A 22,195-nucleotide genomic window follows, 5' to 3' on the forward strand; every position below is an offset into this window, starting at 1 on the left:
CCATTTTGAGAGAGATGAGATTCTCTTTTTCTGGTATTTAAGCCTTCCTTTATTCAGATCATTACATTTAAGAAATGTCCTGGTTCTACATAACACGCTGTGTGATTCGCCTTAACTCACCCACCGTCTATGCAGAGATAATTTATCGATTGATACACTGGCAGCAAGTTCAGCTGATGAGTGTGTGGCTGTATGGTTGTTGGTGCTGCTCTGAGGAGGTCCTGGGGTGTGAGGAGTGGTGGCGAGAAGAAAGCAGCCAATCAGAAACACATTTCTCCTCTGTGCTGCTGCTTCAGTGGTCTGGAGCTGGGCGAGCATGCATCCCTAAGTGAAATGGTTCTGGGCGGTTTCATTCACAGCATTAAGTAGCCTTTGTTTAAAAACTCCTAGTTCTGTGTTTCCAATCTTGGCCTGTGTATTAATATTAGTTTGCTAGGGCTGTCATAACAAAGCACCACACACTAGGTGGCTTAAAGAAAAAACAAAGAATTTTATTGTCTCACAGTTCCAGAGGCTGAGATCAAGGTGTTAGCAAGGTTGCTTCCTTCTGAGGGCCTGTTCCATGCTTCTTCCCTAGCTTCATTCGGGTGGTTTGCTGGCAGTCTTCGGCATTCCTGGGTTTGTAGAAGCATCACCCTGATCTCTGCCTTCATCTTCACGTGGCGCTCTCCCCGTGTGCACGTCTGGGTCCAGATTTCTCCTTTTCATAAGGACTCTAGTCATTTTGGATTGGGTGCCCACCCTACTCCAGTAGGATCTCATCTTAACCAATTACATTTGCAACGATTGCATTCTGAGGTTAGGACTTCAACGTGGATTTTGGGGGGACATAGTTCAACCCCATATTCACCTTTTTCCTGAGGTCCACACTAGTTCTTTTGGCTTCCTGCTGGATACCATACTTCACTGTTCCATGGGTATCTCCAATTTAACACGGTTAGAATTGGTCTTACTCTCTCACAATTCCCTTCTTTTTCCTTTTTTATTTATCTTTGGTGGTGGTGTCATCATCCCACTCAATTATCTAAGTTAGAAGTCTTGGAGTAACTCTTTTCTGGCTGTCAGCCTCTGACCTCCAGTTACTACCAAGTTTTGTCATTCCTGCCTCAGTTGTATTTCTCCACTTTTCCCCTTTCTCCAATCCTAGTGTTCCGGCTCTGGTTTAGACCCCTGCTGTCTCTAGCTGTCAGGCTGTCTCCCCACGTCTCGTCTTTCCTCTGTTAAATTCATCTTCCACAGCAGTTCCTTTTCTAAAATAAAGATATGAACCTGGTATTTATTAACCCTAAAAACCTCCAGTGACTTCTCACTGCCTGCAAAAAAAAAAAAAGGTCAGGATTCTATAACTGGCCTTTAAAGGCCTTTACAGGTGGCTGGCATGATAGCTCAACCACTCTTTGACTCAGCAGGACCATTAGATGCAGGGTCAGTAACACCTTTGTCCTTCTCTAAATACAGCACAGCCCTCTGTACTTAGTTCTTTCCTCAGTGTGGATCGTCCTCCCCCTACCCTTCTCTCTTCTCTCCATCCTCCCATACCGATTGGAATTCTGTCTCGGTCAAATGGGAACCAGGACACTTGGTTTTCAGGCCAAAATGCCAGAAATCAGTTGTTTCACTGTGCATGAGCCATAACTTCTAATAGTTTTCTCAAAAGTAAAATGAGGAGGTGGAAGGAGTTAATCTCTAAGATCTTTTCAGCTTTAAAATTTGTTCTTTAAATGCCACAGATTCGTGGAGCATTCCTTAATTTCCTTAGATTTATTCCTTAATTTATTATTTATTTATTTATTCCTTAAGGAAGAATAAATCACTTCTCCTCTGTGCCCCTTGATACTTTATCTTTTACTTTTGATACTCAGCTCGTGTTCTGGCAGGGTTACATGCACGCGACTACCTCTCCTTCCCCCAGCAGGCTGTCAGCTCCTTGAGGCCAGCCGGGAACCTTCCACTCATATGTGTTTCCCTTGCCATCCCCACCTGCCCCTGGTCCTGCTCACACACACAAGATTCTCAGTGAGACAGACTCTGTAGCCGAGGAGAAAATGTTCTGGGCAAGTGTTCTTCTGTAATACGTGCCGTTCCTGAATGTTCCCCTGCGTTCGGAAGGATGTGTTTTTGGATGGTGAATGACACAGAGACCATGTAATGAACACACCAGAGTTTTCCTTTCTTTGTGGCATTATTATAATCAGGTGACATTCTGGGAAATAGCTAAGTTAACGTTGTAGCACTTACTTTCTATAAAAATGTGTTCTCTCTATAAGATTTTAAAAGTAATTAAGTGTTCTGTGAAACATGGGAAAGCACTTCTGTTTTCTTTCTCCTTCTATATCCTCGAGACTTGGACTATCCCAATGTATCATTGAAATATTTGTACATTTAAAATACAAAATAGTGGCAAAGAACGTAGTTCTAAGACAGCCTTTGTGGATTTATTTACTCCTTGGAAGTCAAAACATCTGTGGCCTGTTCTGCACCTCCTAATGGATAGATGTAATCATACCATGACCTTGCTCAGAAACTTGTATCTCTGAACGTCTGATCTCATTTCACAGTGTTCTCTTACGTACTTTTCTGTCCAGATAAAATTAGTTCCTCACATTTTCCTTGCACACTCCCTAGCTTTCTTGCACCTGCCTTTCTGCAGGCATTTCCCCTGCCTAAGGTGACCCCCTTTCTATGCCCATTACTGCATACCTGTATTTCACTAATTTTTCGAGACCCAACTCACATTCCATCTCTGCCACAAAGCTTTCTTTGGTTTCCTACCAAAATTCTGTTATCATCATCTTGGTTCCTGTCTTATGATTTGTCTTTCCTGTATAATATTCTAGACTAGTGTTATCTGTCTTACCAGACTAAAAGTACCTTGGGGTCATATTTCGTGGCCAGTTTATCTATATTCTATCCCCTGCCCCAATATCATCCTTTAGTTCAATCCTCATGTGGTCAGTGGATATCAGTAATGAATGAATCTTTGTGAACCATTTTTACATGGTGTAGGAAGGTATTAATGAATGACTGAGCTGGTCTGTTTTGTTGTTAACAACCATATATTAATCTAAAGTGTCTAAGCTTTATTTTTAGAATTAATGTGTCACCATATCCTCAAATCTGTCGTGTCTTTTAGATTCTCTGTGTTATTTCCGTCCACTCTATGTAAAAGGAAATGCTAAGTGTTTATACATGTTTTTAGGTTTGAATTTTATTTTTTGACAGTGACGTTTTATTTTTTTCCCTTAGTGTATATTTGTGTATGCTTTTATCTTCCACAAGCTACTGACTTTATGCTTTGTGCTTGTTTTGTGTTGCAGATTAATATCCTTTCAAGAATTTGTGGCGTTTGAATCTGTCCTGTGTGCCCCAGATGCTTTGTTCGTGGTGGCCTTCCAGCTGTTTGACAAAGCTGGCAAAGGAGAAGTCACTTTTGGTAAGGGGCGTGAGTGTGTGCACACCTAAGGAAGTGCAGACCTGTGTGAGCGGTTTGGGTTTTTTTCCCAAGAATGAAGTGTATGGAAATGGTTTTAAGAAGTTAGCCTATCCCTTTTAACAAAGATATCTCGGTGTTTTGAGGCTCCAGTTCTTGAAAAAAAAGTCTCCCTTCGTGAAAAATTAAGTTTCTGGCTTAGTAGTTTAGATGCTCTGCTTTCGTTGTAAGGTGAGGGAGGATGGAGCACGACTGAGTCACAGGGTCGTAGAAGGTGAGAGACAGACAGGATTTGACCGTCCACCTCATTCCCTTCACAGTCAGTAGTGCTTTCCAGGATTAGAATGAAGACGTTAATAAAGTGCCTAAGAACAGAAGGGATTCATGTTCCCAGTACCTTGTGTCCTTACCTTGTCCTCATGGAGTAGCTGGAGTCCAGAGGCAGCGCGCGAGATGGTAATTTGGAGCGGTACGTGGAGAACCCTGTTCTTCTCAATAACACGTTTCCCTCTGGCTGGGCTGGCAGTGTCTGCTGTGCTGCCCCCGCCTTTATTGGGGGACGCAGCACCATCTTCATGGGGCTCAGCCGCCAAGCTGCGGAACACCCTGAAGTCTCCTAAGCATTAGGAGAAAGGGAAAACCAGGACATGGTGGGGCAGTGGTATGTTCTTGTTTAAAAGTAAACTGGTTACTGAAGATACATTGGGCAGAAGACACCACATTTCCCTCGGACTGTGCCGTGTCCAGCGTATGTTATCTGTGCGTGTGAACCTGGTGTAGAAAGCATTGCTGTGGAGAATTTTGGAGCCCTTTTGGGGCACACAGATTGTGCATTTCAGGGGAAATGGGTAATGTACCCATTTTAAATGTCTTTGTTCCTTGTCTCTAATTTATTCACACTTCTTGGTCTTGTCTTACCTGTACGTCGTGAGGAATGTACAGATGGGGGAAATACAGATGGTGTAATAGAGCACCATCTGTTCTGGATGGTTCTGGAATTGGAGAGACTTAGCTCCTCCCAGCTCTGCCATTTTTGTCTCTGAGTCAAGTTAATTATCCTTTCAGGTCTTTATTTTCCTTATCAGAAATGAAGATAATAACTACATAAAGTACAGGTAAGGCAGCCTTCCCCTCCCCCACCCATTCCTCAACGTTCACTTGACATGACTGTTATTTAAGGCTAGATCACCCAGGGCAGAGGCAAAAACACATATATTTACCTGGTTTTCTTTCATGTATTCTAGAAGCTCAGATGCTTTCCGTTAATACTTCACGAGGATTATTTGATATTTTAAAATCCCTAGAATAATTTTAGTTTTTGCCTCTCCCATCACCCAGTTCCTCTAGTGGGAATACCAATAAAAATGTTCCCACTAAAACCTCCAAATAATAAATGAGCAGCTAGCTCATGGTGGTGTTGATTTACCCGGTGGAAGTCAGTTTGATGAGAACGTTATGATGACGTTTCCTCGGGGTGAACAACAAGGGGAACCTGTAAGTTTGCGTGAGCTCAGCACGGGTGTGCTCGCTCTCTCGTCTTCCTCCTTTCTGCAGCAAATCTGGAGGGAGGGCTGGAAGAGAGCTGGATTGGAGATGGGGGGCTGAGGAACGGATTTCCGGCGTTTTCCCGACTCCGATCAGTCTTCCGTCGTGGGCATGAAGTGGCGGGGCTGATGTTACCACCAGCACACCACTGGCCTGGCGGAGGAAAGAAGCAAGAGACTTTGCCAGTGCTGGGAGGGCTGTGTGTGTGTTAGTGTGGTTAGGAGAAAAGAACAGGTAAAGCAGCAGAATGTGGGAGATGGGAGTCATCTGTGAATTGTAGAAAGAACGTGGCATGACAACTGTTTCTGCTTCTCTCTAGCTGTTGGTTAATGGACAAGTCATTTCCGATTTCTGAGCCTTATTTTCCTTATCTACAAAATCAGGGTAATAACCTACCTTCCAGGACTATTGCACATAAACGGGCCATGTGGAAAACAAAGGCCTTTATAAAAATAATATTACTAAAAGAAATAATGTGAGAGAACAAAGGAGGATTTCCTTTTTTTTCTCCTTCTTTTTCTTGTTCTTTGAGAAGCCCTTTATTTTAACTTGCAGTTTAACCACTGGTCAGGTAGCTGGGAATTTTGCTTACTGTCTGTGCTGTGTTGAACACTGTCCCATCTCTGAAGACATACGAGAGTGCGTAAGACATCGGGGCTTCCAGGGGGCTACGATTCTGCTTCTGTCCTCAGCTGCATGTGACTGTGGTGGAAGAGTGCATAGCCCATCTCTCGATACCCTGCCTTCTGCAGGTAATTTATTCCAGAATCTTCCTGTCTCACAAAACACAAACAGGGTATGTCCTGTATCTGTTTATGAGGAGCCAGTGGCGTCCTCACCCTGTGGGTGTAATAAAATGTAGCCTGGGCTTTTCTGAGCTGTTAATCCCCATTTAGGATTAAACTGAAAGAGCTATTCATAGTACAAAGAAGATACTCAAATGACCATCAAATTGCAAAATGATAGCTGACTTAACATTTTTCATGAGGTCGGGTAGAGTCATTCAGTGGAGGTGAGTGCTGTGTACAACAGGCTTTTGCCAAGTAAACACAATCATATGGGAGGTGTGGCAGCCTTAGGAGTGTTTTGTCAGCAGGTACCTTTAGAAGAAGCTAACAAATAAGTACATTTTTCAGGAAACTTGTAATGGGGTTGAAGAAATTTTTAAAAAAATGGAGTTGGGCAGAAAAGTGGACTTTCCTAGTCAATCCTGATCTCATAGCCCACAGTATTATAAGGGAATCCAGATCTGTGCCCTGGCTCTCTGTCCATATGAAGCTGTTTGAGAGACACACAGTGGCACTCTTTGCTCTGATTACTTCCTCAGCTCCCTGTAAATCCTTCACTCAAGAGTGACCCTTTTGTATATCAGAAGGTTGCCCTCCTGAGTGTGCATCTTTGGGAGGAGTAGGCATGGAGTGGCGAGAGAGGAAGGGCTCCTTTTTTAACCTCCCAGGTTGGCATGGTCAGCTGTGGTCACGGGGCGAGCACTGCACTTGCACTAAACAGTGGGTCATCTGGGGCCTTCCCATGGGCTGCAGGGAAGGCTGGCAAGTGGCCTCAGATCCCCCATGTCTCCTGGCTTTGCATTTCATCCAGAGGAGAGCAGTTACACTCTTTATCTGTATACATATTAGGTTTCCACGTAAGAGCTCATCTGAAGCAGGGCTTCTAGGACTAAGTCCAGTAAGCACCGGTATTTGTCAACAAGCCGGCAGTGTCAGTGCTCCCACTGATGCTGATTCTGATACACACTAAACAAAACTCAGATGGAGTGTTTCAGTGTCGCATTTCAGTGAAGCCTTGCCCCCTGTTCTCTGAGGCCTTGTTTATGTTTACCGTATTTTCATGTCCTGATCACTCCCTGTGTTTGCTACAATGAAAAGATCTTGATGAGGCCAATTTTGTTCCTTTGATATCTAGTTCATTATGTTCTCCTGTTTCCTTTGAGGGAAAACATATCTCCACTATTCTTGTTCTCACCATGTTTTCTTATTTTGATACCCGGTATTTGTAAGTGCATTTTATGATGCCAACAGGTGTATAACATGATATCAGTATAAGTAGAAAATTCTGCTTAGCAATTTGCAATTCTGTGTGATTGGAGAGAAAAGTATTTTGTTCTAAATCTTTTCATTTGCATTTTTAGCCTATTTTATATGACAGTGATTTTTTACTCTTAATTTTTTCAAGTGTACTTTATTGAAGTAGAGCATACATGCAGAAGGATGCACGAATCCTAAGTGTACATTTTGATGACTTTGCACAGTGTACATACTTGTTTCACCACCATCCAGATCAGAAAGAGAATGGTACCAACACTCAGTAGGTCTCTTCCCAGTTACTGTTCCAATGGTAGCAAGGGATATTTATCACCGTCAATTGATTTTGCTTGCTTTTAAACTTAATAAAAATGGAGTGATACAGGATTTATTCTTTCATTCTCACTTTTGCTCAAATTTTATTTGTGAGATTCATCCATGTTTTTGCTATGTGTATTTTTATTTTGTTCTTTTTCTTTGCTGTGTAGTATTCCATTGTATAACTTTACCCTAATACGTTTACTCATTCTACAGTTGATAGACACTTGCACATTTCCAGTTTTGATTGCTACAAATATGCTTTGAACATTCTTTTATGTATTTTGGGGTGTGCATATGTGTAGGCATTTCTAGGAGTAGAATTGCTGGGTCGTAGAGAGCTTCCCTGGTGGTGCAGTGGTTAAGGATCCACCTGCCAATGCAGGGCACATGGGTTCGAACCCTGGGCCGGGAACATCCCACATGCTGCGGAGCAACTAAGCCCGTGTGCTACAACTACTGAGACTGCGCTCTAGAGCCCACGAGCCACAACTGCTGAGCCAGTGTGCTGCAACTACTGAAGCCCACATGCCTAGAGCCCGTGCTCCGCAACAAGAGAAGCCACTGCAATGAGAAGCCCGTGCACCGCAACGAAGAGTAGCCCCCACTCGCAGCAACTAGAGAAAGCCCACGCGCAGCAACGAAGACCCAACACAGCCAAAAATAAATAAAATAAATGAAGAAAAAAAAAGAATTGCTGGGTCTTAGAAAATGTATATATTTAGCTTTCAGTAGGTCTTACCAAACAGTTTTCCGAAGTGGTTGTACCAGTTTACATTCATACCATCAGTGTATGAGAGTTCTAGTTATTCTACTTCTTTGCAAACACTTGCTGTTATCAGTTACTTTCATTTTAGTGATATCTCACACTGTGACTTTAATTTGCATTTTTCTCATTACTTATGGGTTGTACAACTTTTAAAAAACTGTTTATTGACCACTTGAGTATCCTTTTTTTTACTATGTGTCTATTTTCTAGATACAAGGGCTTTGTGGGTTGTATATTTCCAGATGTTTTTACTCTGTGACTTGCACTTTTACTCCACTTCATGGAGTCCTGAGGAACGTAAGTTCTTAATTTTAATGTAGTACAAATTACCAGCATTTTCTTTTATTGGTAGTGCTTTTTAAAAAAAAATAATAATTTTTTCATTTTTGGCTGTGTTGGGTCTTCGTTGCTGCGAAGTAATTGAGTTGGCTTCTCTTGTTGTGGAGCACGGGCTTCAGATCAGGGACAGCAAAGTTCTTCTGTAAAGCGCCAAATAGTAAATATTTTGGGCTTTGTGGGCCATAGGATCTCTGTCACAACTACTCAACTCTGCTGTTCCTATGGGTGCATGTGGCTATGTTCCAATAAAACTTAATTTGCAAAGACAGCTGGTGGCCAGTGGAACATAGTTTGCTGACCCTTCCACCAGAGTATTAACAGGAGCATACACAAGTTGATGATAAGACTAGGGATTAAGACACTTAGTAGAATGGGTAGGTTGTGGTGATATTTGGATATTTACAATGAGCTATGAAACAAAGAACGTTCTCTTCTTTGTGTCTAATATGGTTTGGTTAGCTTCATTGAGAAAGTGACTTTTGAACACAAATTTGAAAGAAGTCTAAGGCAATTGATCATATAGAATAAGGAAGAAGGAGGGGAAGAGACTGTCCCAGGTGAAAGGAATGGCCTTTGCCCAGGTTGGAAGACTGGAGTGTTCTTGGCACATTTGAGGAACAGCAAGGAGGACTCATGAGAATTGAGTGAGGCAGGGTGTCCTGGTAGGAGAGGAACTCAGAGAAGTAATGGATCTGATCAAGGAAGGCCCTGTAGGCCAAGGTTAGGACTTGACTTTGATGGTAAGTGAACTGGGAAACCATTGCAGGGTTTTTTGTTTTTGTTTTTAGCAGGAGATTGTCATGATCTGGTTTATATTTTAACAGCATCATTCTGGCTGTTGGTTGAGAATAAACTATAGAAGGGCAAGAGCAGGAAGAGAGAGAACAATAATTCAAATGAGACATCATGGTGGCTTGGGTGGGAGTGAGGTTAGGGATATATTGAAGAGAGAATCAATAGGGTTCTCTGATGGGTTGGACATGGCCTGTGAAAGAGAGAAGAGGCAAGAAAGATTCTAAACTCTTTGGCCAGATCAACTGGAAGGGTGGAGTTATCAACTGATAACTTGGAGGACTGAAGGCTTGGGGATGGTGGGGGAAAGAAGAGGAGCTCACTTTTGGATGTGTTAGTTTGATGCCTTTAGATATTTAAGTGAAGATGTCAAATAGGCACTTAGATATCTGAGTGTGGAATTTGGGAGATAGAAATTTGGTAGTTATCAGAAAATAGTGTTTGAAGCCATTTAACTGGATGAGTGAGTTAGAAGAATAAGGAAAGATAGGGGTGTCTATTGAATGCTTACTATGTTGTAGGACTGGAGATACAGCAGTGGCAAGACTAAAAAGTCCTGATCAGATGTTTTAGGGAGAGAGACAGTAAACAAGTAGAACATGACATCATACTATATATTCTCTATCTACAAGGTAAAACAGGCTAGGTAGAGAGGAGGGATAGAAGCTATCCAAGCAGACCTGGAAGAGTCTGTGCACCAAGGTGACGTGATACAGGCTGTGTATTGCAGGAGATGGAGCTAGAGGGTCTGGAGGTGATGGTCACTTGAGAGGTGCTTCGACAGTCTAGGCAGGGGTAATGCAGGCCTGGACTGGACCCCACCAGGGCCATTCCAGAGGGTGAATCCTATATGACTTGGCTCCTGACGGACTGTAGTAAAAAGGAGATCAAAGGAAAGAAGAGGGACCCAGTAGTAGCTACTGAGTTTGTTCTGTTCCAATGACATGTGGTTTTACATGATCTCTTGAGAGAAGGGATATAGCTGTCATTTTAATCTTGAAGTTTATTGATCACTTACTACTGAACTCACCCTGAACTAAGTGCTTTATATGTAATTGATTATTTAACCCTCAGAACCTAGGAGGTCTGTACTATTATAATTCTCATTTTTCTTATGAGGAAATGGCCTTGGGGAGGTTAAGTAACTTGTCTGTGGTCCTGGAGTTGCCTGTGGTGGAGCCAAGGTAGCAGCCAGAGGACGGCCAAGCGTTACTCACTGTTCCACACTGCCTCCCTCTGGTGATGGCTGTGCTCTGTGAGGACGGCCTGCCTTTGTAATCTAGATAGGTGCTGATTCATCCTTTGTGGTTTCAGTCTTTTTATCAGACATTAGAGGGATTTAATAATTTTTCATGAAGAAGTAAAGAACAATACACGAATGAATTAAGATTTTGTTTATATGACCGTACTGGAAAGTAATTATAAGGAAGAATGTACCTGGATTAGAGTTCTCAGTACATGTAGAAATTTGCCTTGGTTACAGAGACGTCCAAGGAATTTGTTGAAATGCACTTGTTGTGAGCTTTACCCAGGAGGCTTTATCTTTTGATGTGAGCAGAATTTTGAGTGGAGGGGGAATGACAGAGTGGTGGGAGGGGAAGGAGAGTTGGCCTTTGTGCAGGTTGAGGATAGTAGAGGAGACCCTTGATTGAAATGTGGGTGCTGGGAGCCAGGGCCCCATGTGATGGTGCACCCACGACAGCCCTCTAAGCAGGAGTTTTAATTTGATAGGAGAGGCAATTGGGAGTCCTGCAGGGTTGTTGAGAGGACAGGGACGGGATGCGAATGATGCTTGGAAAAGGTGAGTTTTGTTGCATTGGTTGGAGTGGGGCAAAGCCAGAGGCAGACGTGTCTGTGATCCTTGTGTAAGCTTCCCATACCGCTGTGAAACAGGCAAATGGGTGATCACTCCCATTTTGTGAGTGGAAGAACTGAAAGTCAGGGTTTGAAAGGACTTACCTGCCCTCTGAGCAAGTTGGTACAGGGTGGTTTTCCAACACTTCCATTTTCCCAAGTTTCTTATTTGTTGATGCTGGGAAAGCAAAGCATTATTGTTAGGAATTTTAAGAAAGTGTGTGTGTGTGTGTGTGTGTGTGTGTATTTAGTGAAACTGTTAATCTGATATATTTAGTGCACCCACCAGTGATTGTTTTTTTCATGATGCTAATTTAACATTAACTATTCCTATTTATGAATATTTCTTCAGTAGTTGTGTCTGCAGTAGGCGCCAGTAATAGCCTAACTCAATAGTAGTGGAGGACCTGAATCTTACCTTTGTCTAGCGTAAGTCACAATTGACCTTCTGAAAATTCAGAATATGTTGTATACCAGAATACTTCCTCAAGTGGAAATATAAAATTTTTATTTGCTTAACGCCGTCACATGTTTTTCTTTTCCTTTGACTTATCTTTTTCATTACTCTTGAACAAAATTTCATGAAATGTTTTATATGCAGTTGTAAAGCTTCCATTCTTAGTATGTGAACATAAGCCCCCAGTGTCATTATTGTGGTGGTGGTGGGGTGTGTGTGTGTGTGTCCGCCTGCAATTTTTCAGTGACCTTTAGCAACAGGGATTCTCAACTTTCTGGTTCTAGATAAGTGTTAGGAAGTCCATGAGTGGCCACAGTTGTTAGTTGTGTTTTGTCTAAATGAGCATTTGCCTTTAGCAAGTCTGAAAGGAGTCCTGCCAAAGGGTAGGAACTGCTTTTTGAAGAGGGACAGCTGAATGAGTAGACATATATCTTATTTAATACTTTTCTAGCATTGCTGTTTAAAAACTTCAATTGTAAAATAGTCTTTGCCCTGAGCTACACTGGGAGAGTTGGCTGCCTTGCTCCTTCGGCTCTGTCAGTTGGCCTGGAATCCAAAAGAAACGAGCACAGTATTGATTTTGTATTATAAGCTGCTGTGGCCTCTTGTCCTTTAATCTTAACTATTGAGTGATATTGTGAGTTTGGGTGCTTTAAAGTGGTGTCTCCTGTTAACATTGTGTGAGAGAGGATTCTCCTATTAGTCATAAGGCCCCAAAGTTTTAGTCTACGAAGGCTCTGAGAAGTCCTGCAGAAAATGTAAATTAACTTTGACAAACTATTTGAACAGAACCTACCTTTCTTTTGTATGTGAGACGTAAACAGAATCCACAGAACTAATGAAGCGATTTCTAATGTCCTTCTCTAGTTAATTCTTTGACGTGTATATTGGTGTTTGGAGGGGCCCTTCCTGGGTTCACAGTTGGATTTTGTGCAGGAACACCTGCTGTGATGAAAGTGAATTGGAATGCTCTGGGAAAACGGACAGGCTAGATGACACAAGGAACTATGTGGAAACAACCCGCTTCAGTCATTCTGATTCAAGTTGCAGAAAATGATGAGAGCTAGAAGTACGCAGATAAGTTTTGAAGGTAGACACTCAAATTTAATAATAAATGTAAAAAACTAGAGGAATGCAGGTATCGGAGTAGAAGAGGACAAAACTTTAGCCATAATTTTTGAAAGCTCACTACGAAGAAGGTCATTTATTAATACCTTTGTAAAGACACTTGGAAAATGAAATATTCAAAACGATAACTGAGGGGAAAATGGTTCTGAGAGTCAGAAGGACCAATTATTTGAGCAAAGTTCTTTGTTAATATTCATTCTGATTTTGATGTTTCACAAAAACAACAGGTTATTTTGGTGAGAGGACGTTATTGCCCGATAGTAGATTTTATTTCATATTTTGGGGGGACCCACGTATATTTTCTTAAGACACATTCCAATAGAGAATGAGAATATTGAGTAAGAGCAGTGTGAGTTTTGAGAGGAAATAACCTCAGCATTGATGAGGACTGCGGTGTGCCCAGGGACCGAGTGTCTTGTATGAGATCCTAGAGACTGTGCAGAAGCTGTTCCAGTTCATTGGGTCAAAAATCTACTACTTACGAAAAGCTAAATACGGATTTGCACGATTGACCATAATGGCTTCAATTTTGAAAGATAGTGGTATCAGAGAGCACTTCCAGTTGGTGGGATAATTTGAGAATCATCTATGCTCAAATGGCTAAAATATTGTACTTTTTGCTACTTCATCACCCCATTTTAAAAATAGGGAGTGGGGGGGGGGGAAGGCCTGTTGAGAAGGTGGAGGAATGTCAATTGGAGAGAAAATCACAATAACCATGTGAAGCCACTCCTTAGTGAATAACAGCCTGAAGGTTAAACGTTCTTTAGAAGACTGTCGGTATGGAGAGGTCGAATCAGGGGACGTCTGCCCCTGGTGGGTGTGTGTGTGTGTGTGTGTGTGTGTGTGTGTGTGTGTGTGTGTGTGTGTGTGTGTGTGTGTGTGTGTGTGTGTGTAAGATGAAGGGAGAAGAGCACTTGTGAATAGGAAAGAAGGTGTGGAGAACAGAAAGCTAACGGTAAATCCTAAAACTTGGAGCACTGGGAAAATTTGACTATTTTAAACAGTACTGCTCACTTAAAAATAGTAAAATTATACCATTATTCTTTCAGTATAAGAGGAGATAAAAATATAGTTTTTCTAAATTGGAAAATTTGCTGTAATCTTGCTGCTAATGACTGATTTCTTCCAACGGTTGCAAGGCTGTTTTTGCTCTGATAGGTTGATAAAGGAAACAAAATCAAGAATGTATTGGAAGTTCTCAGAGAAAATTACAGTTTAGGTATATGTTGGGGGTGGATAGTTAGACATTTTAATTGAAATAAAACAGTTTTATACTAATAAGGGATCACTGTGGGTGTACATTTGTAGTACATTTGCTCTTGAACATTTAAGTAGGGTTAAATGTATGTTAATGCTTTTGCAAGAAAATTATTTTTGATAACATCCGTCTAAGGAAACTAGCTTAGGAAATTGGTGTTTTAAACAATAGAGATATTATACTTGCATTTAGGGAATGAATTAGGATTCTTTGTACTGCTTTAAAATTTTCAAAGAGTTGGAGTCTTTTGGTGTGTTCCTCTCTAGTGGTAAGGAAAGTTAACAGTAATTAACACAACAGATGATTAAAGCAAGCTTACACGTCTGCACAGTGACCGCAGTCTGCTGTATACCTCCAAACACCATTTTAACTGACCTACTTTTTTTGTTTGTTTGTTTTGGTTTGGTTTTTTGCGGTACGCGGGCCTCTCACTGCTGTGGCCTCTCCCGTTGCGGACCACAGGCTCCGGACGCACAGGCTCAGCGGCCATGGCTCACGGGCCCAGCCGCTCCGCGGCATGTGGGATCTTCCCGGACCGGGGCACAAACCCGTGTCCCCTGCATCGGCAGGCGGACTCTCAACCACTGCGCCACCAGGGAAGCCCTGACCTACTTTTGATTTTATGAAAGACTGCTAATGATTTATTCTGTCCAATTGAAAATAACTTTTTTCTGGCAGATAGATAGAAAACATCTCAGTTGGCCTCTCTTGCTGTTTGATTTAGATAGTGCATGTGATAGAAGATTAATATCGAACGCTAAGTAGCTGCCAGCCTGTAACGTTTTTCATTGTTAACCAGCATTCACTATGATGACTTACATAGCGAATTAATCTTGAGGATTTATAGATCCATTAGGCTTTAGAATAGGAAGGATTCTTATCAATAAGGCAGAGCACGAGTTCTCGTTGCAATAACGTGGGGGGGGTGCTCATGACAACTGCAGGCTCCCTGGCTCCATCGCAAATCTGCTGAATCAGAGTATTTGGGCGTGGGGCTTGGGAATGTGTTTTGAACAAGCTCTCCAAGGGAACGCGTTTCACACTGCAGCTGAACAACGGCTGGTGTCATTTATGGCTTTATTTCATGGATGTGGAAAGAGGCACAGAGAGGGGACGGTGACTGGTATCGTAGGAACCACAACTTTGTCTTCCAGCACTACTAGATGGGTGATGTTCTGTTCTAGAATGCCACGTGACCTCATATCAGGGTAGTCCCATCCCTCTCTACATACAGAACTGGAAGAGGTTTAAGTTAGCCCTAATTTCTACATGTACCAACACCATATATGACTTCGAAATAATATTCAGCTCAGCTCGACTGTGTGTGTGTACGCAAGCGCTGTGTCTGCCTGTGTGCTCATTTTTTTGAAAGATACTTATCACCACTGTACCCGCATGTTCAGAATGATAGTAATAATAATACAAAGTTTACAGGGGCTTATAGAGATCTCAATTTAATGAGAAGAGCTGAGTGTGTGAAGTACTTATTCTGTACTTACTCTGTTTTAATGGCACCCATTTTCCCCCTAGAACTTCCTTGAGCAAGTCTGAATTGTAGCCAGAATACTTCTTTCCTCTTCAGACCCTTAACTGTGATTAATAGAAAAAGGCACTTGTCAAAAGGGTTTGAAATGGCAAACCTTGATATTGGCCCATGTGGCAGTAGAGATAGGTCTGTATCCACTTACTCCATTATGCTATTTAACTTCCGAATTCAACAATTTGTCTTGTGCTCCCTGCTTAAAAGACGATGGCTGTATAAGCTGTTGTTAACCATATCAGCAGGGTGAAATATTATTTCCCTTCGAACGAAACCACAACTTTCTTTGAGGATTTAGCACACATTAGAAAAAGCACCCCAGTGAAGCTGCTGAAGAATAAAGGGCACTGTTCAGCAACTCTCCCTTTGCCTCTGAGAGGGATGGATTACTTTCGGGTTTAACTGAAACATCCTTTTTGTGTTTATTGTATTAATGAAATTTTTAGGATTCATGAGAGAGAGATTGTGGTTCAGTGTTTGAAATAATGTAGCTTGATGAACCTTTTTTATTTTAATGGGAAACTTGTTTTCCTTGATTTGCAGCTTCAAAGAGTGAATCTTTTGGAAATTAAAGTGCATTAACTTAGTTATTCTGTATGGAAACAAAAACATAGAAAGTAAAAATTTGCATAAGTGAAGACCTCGATGATTTCAGATTATAGTGTGGTAGAGGTTAAGGAATAAGAGGCCATAGAATTTGTAAAAACAAATTCAGTCTAACCACTTAATGGCATGTGCAAGTAATTTGCCAATTAAATATTTCTAGTATCTGAAAGATCTTCAAAGTAAAGAGTGGTGGTTCTTAATCTTTCTTAATTTCATACTTTCAGAAACATAATGGAAAATTACTTAGTTTTTTTTATCACTTTTCATTCAGAATTTTAATATATGAGCTAAAAGAGGATGATTTTAAGTATTTGAGGAAAATTATTGCTTTTTGAGATATGTGTAAACTGTGATATTTCCAATCACACTGTGCCTGATTCTTTTTTTTTTGGTATCTTTTGTAAATATTTGGTGCCCAGATAACAATCTTCATTATAATTAAGACTTTAGATTTTGGAATTTTACCATTTTAATGGTCACCTGCTATGTTTAGAACATTGTACTGGGCACACTTGGCTACAACCCTCGAGTTATTTTACTCCCGTTTTACACATTGAGAGAATGGAGTCAGGGTAAGTAATTTGCCTAATATCACTCATTAGTAGGAAGCAGATTTGAGGGTTCCAGGTTATTTTTAAAAACACAGCTTTATTTAGATATAATGCACCCATTTAAAGTGTATGATGCAATGTTTTTTCGTCTGTTCACATATTTGTGTAACCATCATCAGTTTTAGAATATTTTCATCACCCCAGCAAGAAACCCCGTACCTTAGCAATCCTCACTCCCCAATCCCATTTTCCCCTAGCCCCTCCAGTCCTAAGCAACCACTAATCTACTTTCTGTCTCTCTGGATTTGCCTTTCATATACATGGAATCATACAACATGTGGTCTTTCATGACTAGCTTCTTAGTATAATGTTTTCAAGGTTCATCCATGTTGTAGCATGTAATAGTACTGTATTCCTTTTATTGAGGATGTCACATTGTTATAGATATACCACATATTGTTTATCCATCCTTCAGTTAATGGATATTCTGGTTGTTTCCACTTTTTGGCTATTGTGAATAATGCTGCTATGAACATTTGTGTACAAGTTTTTAATGTGAACATATGTCTTCATTTCTCTTGGATATATACCTAGGAGTGGAATTGCTGGGTCACATGGTAACTATGTTTAACTTTTTGAAGAACTACCAAACTCTTCCAAAGTGACTGTGCCATTTTTACATTCCCACAAGCAGTGTATGAGGGTTTCAGATTTCTTCACATCCTCACCAACACTTGCTACTTGTGGGGGTAAAGTGGTATCTCATTGTGATATCTCGTTTGATTTACATTTCCTTAAAGGCTAATGATTGGAACATCTTGTCATGTGCTTATTGGCCATTTTGTCTTTGGAAAAATGTCTGTTCAAATCCTTTGCCCATTTTAAAAATTAGATGAATTGTCTTTTTGAGTTGCAAGAGTTCTTTATATATTCTAGAGTTCTTTATCAGATATGTGATTCGCAAAACTTTTCTCCCATTCTGTAGTCTGTCTTTTAACTTTGTCGATGGTATCCTTTGGAGTACAAAAGTTTTCAATTTTGAAGATGTCCAATTTATATATTATTGTCCTTGGTTGCTTGTGTTTTTTTGTTTTTGTTTTTTTCTGTTTTTGCAGTATGCGGGCCTCTCACTGTTGTGGCCTCTCCTGTTGCGGAGCACAGGCTCCTGACGCGCAGGCTCGGCGGCCATGGCTCACGGGCCCAGCCGCTCCGCGGCATGTGGAATCTTCCCGGACCGGGGCACGAACCCGTGTGCCCTGCGTCGACAGGCGGACTCTCAACCACTGCGCCACCAGGGAAGCCCCTGCTTGTGTTTTTGATACTATATCTAAGAAACTATTTTCCAATCCAGAGCCATAAAGATTTATGCCTACATTTTCCTTTAAAAGCTTCACAGTTTTAGCTCTTATATTTAGGTCTTTGCTCCATTTTTAAGTTAGTTTTTGTATATGGTGTGAGGTTGGGTCCCACCTTACTTCTTGCATGGTTGTCCCAGCACCATTTGTTGAAAAGACTAATCTTTCCCTATTGAATTATCACCCTTGTTGAAAATTAACTGACCATAAATGTAAGGGTTTATTTCTTGACTCTCAGTTCTATTCCATTTGTCTTGTATGTCTATCTTTATGCCAGTACCACACAGTCTTGATTACTGTAGCTTTGAGGTAAATTTGAAATACAACTTTTTTCTTCTTTCTCAAGATTGGTTTGGTTATTCTGGGTCTCTAGAATTTCCATATGAATTTTAACGTCTGCTTGTCAATTTCTGCAGACACCAGCTGGAATTTTGATAGGGATTACACTGAATCTGTGTATCACTTTGGGGAGTATTACCATCTTAACAGTATTAAGACCTCCCATCTATGAACATGGAATTTGGATTTATTTAGATCATCTTTAATTTCTTTCAACAGTGTTTTATAGTTTTTAGAGTACACGTTTTGCATGTCTTTTGTTAAATTTTTTCCTAAGTATTTTATTCTTTTTGAGGCTATTGTAACTTGAATTGCTTTCTTAATTTCATTTTTGGGTTGCTTACTTCCAGTGTGTAGAGATACAGTTGATTTTTGTATATTGATCTTGTATCCTTCAACAGTGCTGGACTTAGTAGTTCTAATGGTTTTTACGTGGATTCCTTAGGACCTTGAATACGCAAGATCATGTCATCTATGACCCAGCTTTTAAAAATCACAACTGTTTCCACTGCAACCATACTGTGTAGCCTGGGAAACTTATTGGGGGAAATCAGTTGACTTTTTGAGGTTATATTTAGGTAAGAAACGATTACCACTTTGTAATTATCTTTTTATAATCTTAAAAAAAAAGTGCAGCAGACTTTCAGGCTAGAAACATTTGTGGAGAAAGCAAAGTCCCCAAAAATAAACCCAAAGGCTCTTTGAGCTTATTTGGTGAAGTCTTGCTTTAAATACTATCACCATTATTTGGTGGTGATATGGGAACTATAGACCTTCCAAACATAGTTTGTTTGGCACATATTGAAATAACAATGATTATACTTTGAGATAAGCACTCTAATTTGTTTTTACTTTCAGGAGGAGTTGGCTGAGCTAAGAAAACTATGCTTTTAAATATCCAAAATATATATCTAGTGCTTCATTTATATTTCATTGCTAATTCAGTTTTGCTTCTTTGCCTACATGACCTCAACCTGGGGGTAAGATTTTAAGACCTTGTGCTTTAGACTAGGAGAGACCTTCTAATTTTTTTAAGTTAGTAATCTGCCAAGTGATGCTTATTTGAAAGCGATCAGCAGGTGCCTTATGAATTATAGTCGTATTTATTTGTTTATTAATTTGCTTATTTCACGGAACCAAGGGACCAAAAAGCGTAAAACATTTTTCTCTTTCCTCTCCAGGACTGCAAGTTAGGAAGTTAGGTTTGAAAAGCTCAGGGAATGGTAAAGATTTAGTGATAGGATGACTCTAAGATGGATTCCTAGAGTCTTTTATGGTAAAGCTCATGGAATTTTCCATGAAAGTGAGAGTACAGAGCAGTTTTGAAAATCACTTTGGTTTTTAGTTTCTGATTTTCCAACTGTATGATGGAAGGAGTACTCTTACCTCTCATTGTCTCACCAAGGCATGGAGAAATCTTAAAACAATCAAATGTTAAGTGAGAAAGCTATTTGAACCTCCTAAAAGGAGAAGAGACTATTAACCTGAGATGATATTACAGTGTCTTCCAAAGTGAGGGGGGAAGTTCCAGAACCCATTGTGACTATTGGGCTTAGAGATGTTTGTTTGAATGTTTGAATGTACAGGAAATGTTTGAATGTACAGGAAAATGTTGAGGCCAAGCATTTCAGAAAATCAGTGCCCCCGAATGACTTCTTGTAGCGGGATGAAGTATTCAGACTTAAGAATCTATAAAATATTTTCAGAGAAAAAATGTGAGATTTCCAGAGTGACAAAATTTAATATTTTAATTTCTTAAAAGAGTTGATTAGCCTTGAAAATGACTATAGAAATATTGGTAGTTTTCCTCTTTATCAGTAATAATAATGCTCATATCATTTGGATGGTCCAGTTAGAATGACTTGGTAATCTTATGATATTTGAGTATTCAAGCCTCTGTTAGGTAAGTTAGGAGAGTGAAAAATAAATTTTGTAGAGATTGTATCAAGTGGTAAAAAAACTCCAGGTCTTATTTTTCTGCAGAATTCCATGACCAACTGTTCTTCCCGTAGCAACCTTTTCTTCACCACAAATGTAGCATCAAGTCCTTAGGGTTTGAAAATAATATTTGCTGCTGGCAGGTGATGCCAACATCTGTAAGTGCCTAGACCAGGATCTGTCCTGTCTCAGTGGCTTTGGTCCAATATGTTTTGATTGGACCCTTAATTCACTTCAAAAGAAATGAACCCTTCTTCATGCTGTTGCTCTTTACTGAAAAACTCCCTCACAGGTTCATCTGAATAAATCCTCCACAGCCTTTAGGACCCAGATCAAGTTTTACCTTCTCCAGAAAGCTTTTTTTTCTCCCACTGTTGTAAATGCATCCTTCCTTAAACTTGTGTTTCCTTGCCAAGAGGAACTGTTGCTGTTTAGCACTTAATCCAGTATACTGTTTGGATGTGTTGTTTAGTTAGTTCTTGTGGATTAGACTTGGATTCAGCACCGTGTCTTCTCCTGCCCTCCTACTTCCCGCAGGACCTAATACAGTGCTCCCAGCTGTGCTGGCTAACTAAGGACTGACATTCTTACAGTGGCCAGTGTGTTAGAACGGCTGAGAACTGAAAATGGACCTCATTCTCAGGGTTGTGTAGTTTGTAAACTGTCCAACTCCAGGGAGCACTGGTCACATAGGCCATGAAGTGAATGTCAGTCACTGGATTGTACAACTTGCATGTCCCCTTGGGTCTACAAGGGGCCTGTGTGTACACTTACTGCATGACATTAGGTCTTCTGGAGAATCTTTCCTACCTCCTTCCTTTCATATTTTTCTGTCCGTTTCAGTGGGGAGTTTAAAAACCCTTCTATAAATCTTTAGAACAACGTTTTTCAAAATGAGGTTCTGGACCCTTGAATTAGAAAAACCCAGGAGGCTAATTAAAATGCAGGTTCTTTAGTTCACTTGAATCAGCCTAGGCCTGGGGCTGGAGACATTAATAAGGAAGACTGACAATTCTTTGTACTTCACTAAAATCTTAGGAAATGATTGTTGAAATGGCTTTTCAGTAGGGTGGAAACTGTAGTGCCTCAAAGGGTTAATACCACTGTCCTTAACCTGTTGCACTATTGTAAACCTTTTCTTCCTCATTTAAGTTCAACCACAACTTAGTGAATAGTTGCTCTATGCCCACCATTGTGCAGGCACAAGGGGAGAAGCAGATGTGAAAAATATGGCCTTTGTTCTGAAGGTGCTAATAATCTATGTAGAAAGAAAAGATGTATAATTAATGTGTATACTCACGCAGACCTATCTGCATACCTATACAATACTATATAGAGATATCTTTTTAAAAACACATCAGTAGTTCAGGTCTGTAGGATTGACAGTTTGTACAGTTGAAACGTGTTTTAGAGATCACATATAGCTCTGTACTTCAGGGGGACTAAATTTCAGTACTTCAGGCAGGCATTTGCATAAGAGAGACAAGCTCTCATGGAATAGTGGAGAAAGCTCTAGACTTAAGGTTCAAAGTTCACAGTTTTGAATTAAAGTCAGAGCTCTGGTAAGCAGTGAATGATAGTTAATTATAGGAAAAATAAGATTGTTGGTTAGAGTCCGTCACATTTTAAATTCATTTACTAAGTTTTGAGTAACCTAAATTTATTATATATATTTATAGTTTTATACCATATAAATATTAAAATGGATAATAAATGCCTTAGCTTTATATGCCAATATTGGGTTAATACCTTCTGTTACTTTTCTTTGTATTAATACATGTAATTTGCATATATTTAGCCTAAAACACATTTTTACTACTTCCAGCTGACACACCCTTTTTATAACATGCCTGCTTTTGTAAATGTCTCTCATCTTGCTTACGGTGGTAGCAGGAGATACGGAGGGTCTTTTTGGGTAACTTCCTCGTCAC

At 40.4% G+C, this 22,195-nt stretch overlaps 1 protein-coding gene across 1 annotated transcript in view; it reads left to right on the forward strand.

Annotated features, from left to right (window-relative positions):
- Positions 1–22,195, forward strand: part of SLC25A13 (solute carrier family 25 member 13) — a 203,568-nt gene that overhangs the window by 86,920 nt on the left and 94,453 nt on the right. The window contains 1 exon segment of the mRNA XM_079932120.1: positions 3,318–3,433. Within this exon segment, the coding sequence (XP_079788246.1) occupies positions 3,318–3,433 (116 nt within the window).

Source organism: Stenella coeruleoalba (genome assembly GCF_951394435.1).
Source record: "Stenella coeruleoalba genome assembly, chromosome: 9".
Taxonomy (NCBI): Eukaryota; Metazoa; Chordata; class Mammalia; order Artiodactyla; family Delphinidae; genus Stenella; species Stenella coeruleoalba.